At 42.4% G+C, this 10,944-nt stretch overlaps 1 protein-coding gene across 1 annotated transcript; it reads left to right on the top strand.

The window, feature by feature from the left end:
- The first annotated feature begins 308 nt into the window (after window positions 1-308).
- C7H9orf78 (chromosome 7 C9orf78 homolog) lies at window positions 309-9,334 on the top strand. Its single transcript, XM_042480330.1, has 9 exons — window positions 309-467; window positions 1,634-1,693; window positions 3,007-3,058; window positions 3,828-3,898; window positions 4,769-4,846; window positions 6,611-6,808; window positions 7,818-7,954; window positions 8,210-8,308; window positions 9,007-9,334. Exons 1-9 carry the CDS (start codon window positions 397-399, stop codon window positions 9,096-9,098), a joined length of 858 nt encoding a protein of 285 aa, XP_042336264.1. The 5' UTR covers window positions 309-396; the 3' UTR covers window positions 9,099-9,334.
- The last annotated feature ends 1,610 nt before the right edge of the window (window positions 9,335-10,944 follow it).

Raw genomic sequence — 10,944 nt, forward strand, 5'->3', positions numbered from 1 at the left:
GGCCATCTGTCAATGGGGATGCTGTGATTGAGAGTTCCTGCATGGCAGAATAAAGGAGTTGGACTGGATCAGGGCCCTTTTTGGAGTCTCTTCTTCCAACTCAATGAAAACATCCATGTAAATTTGAATTCATTTCATAGGGTTTATTTACAGCTCTGTTAGAATCACAGAATCGGGAAAGAAAGACCCCCCAAAAGCCATGCAGATCCAGTGGTCCTCAAAACTGTGCCCTTTAAGCGATTTTGGACTTCAGCTCCCAGAAGCCAAAGGCGCCGCGGCGCACGCTTGTGACGTCATCGCGGCACGCGCCGAACCCGGAAGAGTTTCCTTGACGTCGCTGCCGCTGCTGCTTCTGTTGCTGGTGCCTGAGCTGCTTCTGCTGTTGTTCCCGGCAAGATGCCGGGCGGGAGGTCTTTCCGGCGGCGGAGAGCGGACTCCGAAGCGGAGGAGGACGAGGAGGAGGCCCGGTGGGTCTTGGTCTGTCCTTATCCCCCGGTGGAGGGTTCCCAGAGAGGCATGGATCCCCTGCAGCAGAGCCCCAAAGCCACGGAACAGAGAGGCCTTCGTATTGGGCCAGGCACAGCAATAGGGATTTGGGATGGCCAGGGTTAAAATGGGGAAGGGGTCGCCTCTTTTTCGTGGCTGTTCAGAAAAAGGGGATTCTGGTAGAATCATAGAATGATAGAGTTGGGAGAGACCCCAAGAAGAGCCCTGATCCAGTCCAGCCCCATTCCTCCATGCAGGAACTCTCCATCAAAGCCCCCCCACCAATTGACAAATGGCCATCCAGCCTCTGCTTAAAGGCCTCCAAGGAAGGGGACTCCATTCCCCATGAAGGGAGTGTGTTCCCCTGTCAAACAGCCCTGACTGTCAGGGAGTTCCTCCTAATGTTGAGCTGGAATCTCATTTCTTGTCCTGTACATCCATTATTCCAGGTCCTGTTCTCTGGAGCTTGCTCCCTCCTCAATATGACACCCTTCAAGTATTTAAACAGGGCTATCATATCACCTCTTAACCTCCTCTTCTCCAGGCTAAACATCCCCAGCTCCCCGAGTCGCTCTGACTTGCAACCTGGTTGCATGACACACACCTACTGAAATTGATAGAGAGTTCCTGCATGGCAGAATGGGCTTGGACTGGATCAGGGCCCTTGTGGTCTCTTCCAGCTCTATAAGTCTATGCAATCCTCTCTTCTTCATAGCCAGAAAAAGCACAGGGGTCCGCTCCTGTTTGTACCCTGGCAGCCCTTCTGTTGAGCCATGAGACTTAAGGGGAGGCCTTCATGGGATGCCAGGGTGAACATGGGGGGCTCCTGGGCTTTTCATGGCTGTTCAGAAGAGGGAATTTCTTTTTTATCTTCACCATAAAACAAATTCCAAACAAACAAACTATATTGTTATGAACATCCACATGATCATCTTAATTTTATGAATCTTCCTGTATCTTCAGCATACTCTGAAGTGTTTCTTACCTTTAGAGTAAGAAAGACCAGGGAAGGAAGAGAATGAAAGAGGAAAAGGAAAGGAGAAATAGAGAACGTGAGAGAAAGAGAATAAGAAGAGGAGGAGAATATATAAGATTGAGTTGAAGGTACACAACAACAACAACATCTTTTTATTTCCTCCTCTCCCAGGTTGAAATTAGAAGAAGCAAAAGAAGTACAGAGTTTGCGGAGGAGGCCAAATGGAGTGAGGTAAGGAACCACAAACTCTCTCAAAAGCTTGCAAGTATGTTTGAACTTGGTAGCATTTTGGGGCCAAGGGTATGTTGAGCTCCTATATTGAAGTCTTAGATCTATTGCGGAACCAGATTCCTCAGAATTGAAGCTGTTACTTTTGAAACATTTCTAGTATTTGTGAAGAAAATAATAATTTGGAAAAACTACTGGGAGAATCTATGTTTTGGGGAGGTTCCAGGCTTGTGATCCCCATTAGTGGGTCCCTCAGACTGTCTCTTTTCCCTCCCAACTTGTCTAATTTTACCAAATGCATGGGGTGGGCATTTATGAGTACAAGGCAAGGTTGGATGGCTGTGATGGTAATGGCATTCCTCCATTAAGCACCAGTTTGTGCTGTTATAGATTCCTATAATGCCCTGGAGTGAGTGAGTATCACTCAGGAGATTATGGGCAATTAGGTCCTACACAAAGAGGGGGAATTTATGTTCCTCCAAATGTTCATAGAGTCATAGAATTAGAATAGATCACAAAGACTATCTACCCCAACCCTTGTTATACAGGAATATACAACTAAAGTATTCCAAACAACCTCTGTTTCAAGACCTCTAAAGAAGGAGAATCTACCACCCTTTAAGACAGTCCATTTCACTGTTGAACAGCTCTTAAATCAAGGAGTGCTTAATGTTTATGTAGAGTCTTCTTCCTTGTAATTTGAATCCATTGGTTCATTTTGTAGTCTCTGGAACATCATAGGTCAAGCTTCCTCTAACTTTTACCTGACAGCCCTTAAAGATGGCTATTATGTCATTTCTCACTCTTCTTGAGTTATACATACCCAGCTCCCTAAATTGTACTTCATTGAGCTTGGGCATTTCCAGGCCTTTGGTCATCTTGGTTTCCCTTTTCTGGTCATGCTCCAGCTTACTGATGTTCTCCTTTCACTTGGTGCCCATGATTCAATACAGTATTCCAATAAAATTTAATCAAAGTATAACAGAGTGGCACAGTTACTTCTCTTGATCTGATCTCCATCTGCCATCCCAATGTTGTTGGACCCCAGTTCCCATATTTTCTCACCCTTGGCTATATTGACTAGATCTGAGTAAGTTGAATGTCCAGAACATTTGAAGGTTCATCCATGTTCCCCAGCCCTACTCTCATGGGTCCACATTGATTCTCTGTTGTGCTGATTTAAAAAACAACTGTCGAAGGGGAAAAACAGTCTGACACTGAATGATGCAAAGTGGGATGTTTTATTTTCAAACTTGAAATAAAATCAGGAGTTCCTCTTGACTGACAAATTTCTCTTGTGTGTGTTTTCCCCCAAGTGCTGCCGCTCTGCTTGTTGGAGAGAGGTTACCAGAAGAGACAACTTTGGTGGTAAGATTGGGGAGGCAGCGGGGTATTTTACCTGAGCTGTAAAGAAAAAAAGGATTCTTTGGAATTATTCATCAATCTTTTTACCTCTGACTTAGTGTCAGTATGCAGGGCTCATAACAGTGTTTCAAATTTTCTAGTCAGTGGTGTTTTTAACCTAGGCCTTCAGCAATTCTTATGGGACCAAACCAACCTCTACAGTCTTATGCAGCATGTGCAAATTACAAAAGATCGCTTCTAAAGGCTTAGATTTACTGCAAGACTGTGTCCTAGTCTCTGGCACAGCAGAAAATAAACTTACTTTGTCCTCAGTATGACCTCCTTCAGATCACCTTGTAACCATATGCCAAGGCATTCTCATGCTTCCCTGCAGCCTCAGCTCTTATACCACATTGGCATTAAATTCATTGCAACTTTAGATCAGGCTTGGGACATCCAGATTTGGGGAAGTGAATGATAGCAGAAGACACGGAAGAGTGTGGGGCAGCAGGAGAGAATCACAACTTTATTCTGCTGAGTCCTGACCGAAGGGGCCAGACCCCCTGGGCATGCTTCTTTGACAGCCTGGGTATGATGTTCAGTTGTGTCTGCCTACCAAGAGCTCCCCCACCCTTTGCTATAGTCTGCTTTGATGCTCTTGTGTGATGTCTCAGTAATGTGTTCCCTGGGGTCAAAAGAATTGCCCAAGAGGTTACTATACAGTAAGTATAAACTATAGACTCAGTAGAATAAATAGCCTTTTTTCTCCCAAATTCTCCTCTCTCCGTAATAGGATGATCCCTTTAAGGTAAAGACTGGTGGAATGGTGGACATGAAGAAGCTGAAGGAACGAGGCAAGGACAGGTAGGAGGGCTGTCACAGCTTACTTTTGTAGCCAGGGTGGACAACTTCAATGTTGATTTACAATGTTGATTTACAATGGAAGGCTCGTAAATTTGTGCATGGCTTTCTAATTTTAGAATCAGTTAACTTTATAGTGCTTAACTCTGACTGCATTACAACCTAAGATATGTAATATTTTAAGATTAGTAATCTTAAAAGTATTACTAATGACATTAATCAGGATTAGTAATGGTATTGTATTAGTGTTTACACAATGCCTTTCTGCCAGTGCATAGTGTATAGTAATGGTTTATATTCTAATGCATTCTGCCAAAAAAGAAAAGAAACGTATGAGGGTAAAGAACAATAAGTATATAAATACCAGACCCTGTCTGGTCTCAGAAGCTAAGCAGGGTCAGCCTTGGTTAGTACTTTGATGGGAGACTGCCAAGGAATACCACGTGCTGCAGGCTGTGTTTCAGAGGAAGGAATTGGCAAAACCACAGGGAAATTAATCGAGTCACCATAAGTTGACAGGCAACTTAAAAGATACACACATGCACACATAGAGAGCTATTATAGTTGTACCATTAGTTGAACTAATCTTGAACTGTTCTAATAGTAACTCTGTTAATCAGGAACCAAAATCATCAACTGTTATTAGAACCAGATCTGTGCATTGTGAACTTATACTAACCATGATTTGTTGTGATGTTCAAAATTGTCAAACTTCTCAAACTGTAGTTTGCATGTGGTGCATTTGGGAGTCCCAAATATGCTTTGGGTTCTAAACTATAACTAGCACATTCATTCATGGTTTCACTTAGTCTTTGCAGGGCACTTTTTAAAAAAGCAGTTCTGTGTAGGCAAATTCTTTTGTTGTCTTTATAGGATCAATGAAGAAGAGGACCTCAACCTTGGGACTTCATTTTCAGCAGAGACCAACAGAAGGGATGAAGATGCTGACATGTAAGTGTTTTGCCATATCCTAATTAGCAGTGTGGAGGTGCTCTTCCATTGTCTATATTGCAATACTTTTCCTAGCATATTTGTATTGCTCTGTGTATTCATCTGTGGTTGCCAAGTTGGATATGGGATGAGGCTCTTGTAACTTCAAGCTAGACCAGAGATGGGCAAATGTGGAAGGCTAGGGGGCTGGCTGCATTAGCTCCCCAGTAGATCTTGGAAGATTGCAACTGCTCATGCAAAAAAACAGAACATCAACTAGCCCTTAGTGTTTTTGCCCCCGAATGCCCTCTAGGAAGCATGGGGGCATTTCCACCATGTTTCAGAAGGCCCTTTTTGACAACAGGAAGTGAGCAAACATCACTTCCTGATCATTTCTTGGTTTAAAAAAGGCCTAAAACATGTTGAAAATGTGCCTCAAGCCCATAGAGGATGTAGGGTCCAGAAACATTCTTTTAGAGATTTTTGGAAAAACTGTTTTTTGTCTCCTGGGGGTCTGGCAAGGAGGCTCCAAATGTGGCAGAAATACCACACATACTCCTAAAGGGCATTAGAAGACATTTTGGAGCCAAAAAAAAATGACTCTTAGGGGGCTCTGGGAGTCACAAAAAAGTCCTTGGGGCAGCATGGGGCCTGTAGGCCACACTGTGCCTTCCTCTGAGCTTGACTAAGGTACCTCCTTTCCCTTTCAAACCTGGACTTTCAGGTGTAACAGTCCCCTCCCAGCATGGGTCTTGCCTCCCTGCTGAAGAGCGGCCAGAGGGGGCACGGAGACACCAGCCACAAGAACAGAACATGGTGCTCTCTGCCCTCCTCCCCTGCTCTCCACCAAAGAGATAACGGCCGTGTTAGATGGGGATGGCTGCAGGTAAAAGTTCAAGTATGAAAAGTAAAGTTGGACAGGTACCTTCATCCAGGTTGATGGAGTTTTATGATATCTCATTCTGTCTTTCAATCTGTTCAGGATTCAGGTCAGAAGAGCCCTATTCTGTATCGAGCCTGGCAACCCTATCATCATCATTCACCTAAATTTATTAGATGCCTTTTTCTAAGAAAAGACCTTGGGACACCTTTTGTGTGTTATGAGTAGCCATGGATTGGTTTGTTGAATTCTGGCTTATTGTGATGTTCAAATCTGTCTCTGGTAACAAGATGTGATTTGTTAACCAGCCACAATAATCTGCTGGGAAAGTTTTTCTGCCATGAACAGCATCTCTTTAAAGGAAAACTGGCAGAAGCCTCCAACCCCTTAAATAAGTTATTTATTAAAACTATAGATTGATCACATCCCTGCTCATCAGGCTGCCAAAACAGTGCAATGTATTAGAAACAATGGCTGGCATTCTGCTTGGGACTTGGATCTTTGTAAATGGCCTTATGTATATAGGATATTGAACTGAATATTCCACATGTCTATTTTAACCCAAGGATGTCTGTGACATTGCATTGTATAGCCCGATAACTCAGTTGGCTCTGATGCGCCTTAGGGCATCTGGAAATTGACTAAAAAATGCTGGTGTATGTGATGTGCATCAGGAATGCCTGATGCACATTGGCAGACTTTTGCCACCATCTGGATGTGCATCTTTGCAATTCATTCACAAGACGTTGTTGAGTTTCTGCAGCATAGATACAGATTTGTAAAGTTACAAAATGTAGACGGTGATATAGGATCTCAACCATTATTTTAAAACTATTTAAAAACATTTTAAAGCCAGGATTCAGTTTTCTAGTCGTTGACCTCTGAGATATTGTGTCTCTGTTCAGGATGAAATACATTGAAACTGAGCTGAAGAAGAGGAAGGGGATTGTGGAAAACGAGGAGCAGAAAGTGAAGCAGAAGAATGCGGAGGACTGTCTGTATGAGCTCCCTGAGAGCATCCGTGTCTCTTCAGCCAAGAAGACAGAAGAGATGCTGTCCAACCAGATGTTGAGCGGCATTCCAGAGGTGGACCTCGGAATTGAGTAGGAGGCTTGAGATGCAGGAGAGCCTTAGAAAGAAACTGGGTGTCCCTGTGAGGCAGGCAATTTCTCCCTAAACCTGACTTATCCTCATGGGTCTGTTGTGAGACCAAAAGTGGGGTCAGGTGACAGAGAGCCCTATATGCCACCTTTTGCCCATGAGAAAGAAAGCAATTTGGCTAATAAGTAAGACTGATGGGACCAGTTTTAATGTAGGTGGGAAGAGGAGAACGTGAGATAGAGTATTGAAAAGCTAATACTGGCGTAGCTTAGTTTACAAAGTGTACGACAAGAGGTTCCTTTTTACAAAGTCATTTTGTGCCTGCCTACCCTTTTCCTCTTTGTCTACTCTAGCTGGGGAGGATGGTGAACAAGGGCTGTAAAAACCAGAAAGTTTTGATGTGAGATTGCACACATGTCTATAGTACTGTAGCCATGTGTGCCTCCTTACAATAGGCAAGGTAAACAGCAGCTGCCTCCAGAATCCTTTCTGAACATGAACAGCAAAACAGATAAAAGGCAATAGCAGATAAGTGTGCCTCACCAGCTACCCTCCCCCCCTCATAGACACATACAAAGCATAATTCTATAGCTTTAGCCACCAAAATGGCCATCGTAAGAAAGTGCAAAGCTGGTGAAAGAAAATTAATTCCTTGATTCATTTTGGAAGACATCTTCAAGGGGTCTCTAGAAGGTTCAACAAGTTGAAGCAAGGCTTCCCAGAACTAGTTTCATTTTACATGTATATATTGTTTTGGATAAAAAGTTTGCTGAAATATGTTGAACTGCTCCCTCTTCCTTCTATGTAGCTTCTGCCCGTCATACTAATTTTTTTACTTACAGAAGTAGTGGCCAAGGGAGGTGTACTGGGAGGTGTAGTGGACAATCCAACTTTGAAACAGTGACACTTTGCAGGTGGTGTCAGCCAAATTGGATACCTGGCTTACCTAATGGTAATATCTTTCTGCATAGTATGAAATATGTCTCATTTTTTTCTTCTCTGTTTCTATAGAGCAAAGATCAAAAACATAATCTCCACCGAGGAGGCCAAGGCACGATTGTTAGCTGAACAGCAGAATAAAAAGAAAGACAGTGAAACCTCATTTGTGCCCACAAACATGGCTGTGAACTATGTCCAGCACAACAGATGTGAGTCATATGTGTGTATTTTTGTGTTTAAAATCTCTTCTGTGCAAGGACTGATTTGTCTTAAAGCAGAAAGCAAAGTCTGTGATGGAAGGTGAGAAAGAAGGTAGAGAAGACTTTGAGTTGAAGAATCCTTAAAGGCTCATTCATGCCATTCAAGCCATGGTTTGGTGTTGCACATGAATCCAACCCATTGTCTCAGTATTGCTTGCCAATGTTACTGTAATATTTAGAACTGATGGAGGTATCTCTTTCCAGTTTATCATGAAGAACTGAATGCACCAGTGAGGAGGAATAAGGAGGAACCCAAAGCTCGTCCATTGAGAGTAGGAGATACTGAGAAACCAGAACCTGAAAGTAAGTTTGTTTATATGTTTGCTTATTCAATTTATACCTCATCTTTCTCCCACCAAGGAACCCAATGCAGCTTACAGTAATTTAAAATAGAAGTTGGCTAAAATGTTACATTACAGAATTAAACAGGAACAAGAACAACATTAGTACTATTAACAGTACTATGCACAGTGCTAACCAGTGGAATGAGTGAATCACCATGGCCCAATGCATAGTGTTCAATGATGTGCATTAGGGTGCTGCATGGTGTGCGTCTGAATACTGGCTAGCAAGTGCCTGAATGCAATGGAAGTGCAAATGTGCATCCGTTCACTCTTGCTAGTGCCCATATACTCTATGTAAATCTGTAATGTGGTTTTGTTATGTTTCAGCAATGTAGCTATAGTTTTGTAAAGTAACAAAAAGTAGACAGAGGGTGGACGGCTATCTATAGGGAGTGCTTTGACTGTGTCTCCCTAAATGGCAGAATGGGGTTGGAGTGGATGATCTTTGTGGTCTCTTCCTGCTCTAGGATGCTAGTACATTTTGAGGTGGGTTCTTGGTCATAGATAACAAATGTATGGGCTAGTACGTTAAGATGAAAGAAATCCACCAGATACGATTAATGTATTGTAGGAGGGATATTACACTAGTTCTCATTTAAATATCATCGTTTCATAAAGTTTATTAACTATAACTTAATTTCTGCCTTTGTGTTGTAGGGTCTCCGCCGAACCGCAAGCGTCCACCAAATGAGAAAGCGACAGATGACTATCACTATGAAAAATTCAAGAAAATGAACAGGCGCTATTGAAGCTGGCCTGTCTGGATCAACCTACAAAATTCACCTATGTTTTTCATTTTCTAGTGGCCAGAAAAAGAAATGTGGATATATTGTGAAAACAGGGATCTCCTTCCCTTCTTGCAGATATTAGTTTTGTCCTAAGCATCCTCTATGGAATTTACTTGTACAGTGATCACTGACTCCTCATCTTTCCATGCTTGTAATGTGTTGGCTTTTGTAGTATAAAACTTTCTATTTTAAACAAACTTGACTTGGTGGACTTTCTTGTATACGTACTTTAATGAAACTGGATGATCAGAAATTTAGATATTTGTTTGTTCATTTAATTTAATTTTTTTACTTGAAGGCACATACACACACAAGGGCATGAAAACTGGTGGAGAGATGCGGTAAGGCTGACATCTTCTGGCTAATAATAACCAAGACAAGCTTAATGTACAACGAACAAGATGCCATACACAGCCTCAAGAAGAACCTTATTAATGTAAAGTTATTTACCTGGCCATTGGCAGGACTCTAAATGGTTTGGGTTCTGGGTTGTAACTCTGGAGACCAGGGTTGAAATCCCAGCTTGGCCATGAAACCCACTGGGTGACCTTGCCCATGTCACACGTTTTCAGCCTCAGACGACGGCAATGGCAAACCCTCTCTGAAGCAAATGGCCAAGAAAACCCCATTATAGGTTCACCTTAAGCTAAGGTCACAGTAAGTCAGAAACAACTTCAAGGTACACAACAAGAACAACAGGATTATAACTTCTGGGACAATGTTGCTGTTGCATGAGCTACTGTTCAGAATTTGATGATGGAATTTCATTCCATCACCACCCTTACAATCATAAGTCAGTAACAGAGGACCATTTGGTGTGTGGAGTACTTGTCCCTTAGGGTTCATTGCCCTAACTTCTATAATGTCTTCAAACAAAAATCCACCAGTGATATTTTTATTGGCCAACAGAAATGCACAATATACTCATTGCAAGCTTTTGAAGCTCCATCGGCTTCTTCATCAGGCAAGATGTTACATACCAAACAGGAGAAAAATTGGAGATGTTAGTAAGATGCCTGCATTTTGTTGTTTCTGCCCTTAGTTGAGATGGTGGTGATGGGGGCTATCTTTAGCAGGCTGGCTCCTCCTCCTCTGACTATGTGGCAAGTCCAGGAAATTTAAAGTCCTTTTGCATATCAACAAGGATTCCTCTTTTGCAGTCCAATATGTCTCCAATCCTGTGAGGCCACGGGCCTCTTTGTAGGCAGAGAACAATGGATTCCTTAAAAAGTCTATGTTTTTGCATCAAGAACATTTTGTTAGGTATGATTAGTAAACCAGTCCCTGTTCCTGGATCTTTGACAGCAGTGCAATATGTGGGTATTAGTAGGTTGTGACTCTTCCCCATGCTATGAAAATTTTCACACAGAAGTTGTGATTAAAATAACTGGAACGTTCCAAGTTCTTCTTTCGCTGACCTGGCCCTGCAGGCTGGTTGCTGTCTCTCCTCCAACTGGAGATGCGCAAGAAAACTTGTGACTGTGGGATGTGTGCTGAGAAGGGAAAAACAGGATTAAACTTTGAACACTGTCAACAGAGGAGACAAAAGAAGCCTGAGTTTTGCATTTGGTTTGTTAGTAGCAGCAACCTTGGAGAGATGCCAGGATTACACTCTGTTTGCTTTTGGGAAAACTGACATTGCTCTAACATCCGAATGGGTAAAGTGCAGTCTTCCAAGGTTGTTTTTGAATCCCAAGGTATATCCCTTTACCAAGCTGGATACCCTCTGCTCAAAAAATATTTCCCCCTGTTCTTGGAATAATAATAATAATAATAATAATAATAATAATAATAATAATAATAATAA

The sequence above is a fragment of the Sceloporus undulatus genome, chromosome 7, assembly GCF_019175285.1.
Source record: "Sceloporus undulatus isolate JIND9_A2432 ecotype Alabama chromosome 7, SceUnd_v1.1, whole genome shotgun sequence".
In the NCBI taxonomy this organism is placed as follows: domain Eukaryota; kingdom Metazoa; phylum Chordata; class Lepidosauria; order Squamata; family Phrynosomatidae; genus Sceloporus; species Sceloporus undulatus.

Excerpts from the sequence above, each read along its gene's own strand:
- C7H9orf78 (XM_042480330.1), top strand. The coding sequence starts at position 397 with ATGCCGGGCGGGAGGTCTTTCCGGCGGCGGAGAGCGGACTCCGAAGCG. Across the intron at positions 4,847-6,610 it reads AGGGATGAAGATGCTGACAT|GATGAAATACATTGAAACTG; the intron begins GTAAGTGTTTTG and ends GTCTCTGTTCAG. Across the intron at positions 8,309-9,006 it reads TGAGAAACCAGAACCTGAAA|GGTCTCCGCCGAACCGCAAG; the intron begins GTAAGTTTGTTT and ends TTTGTGTTGTAG.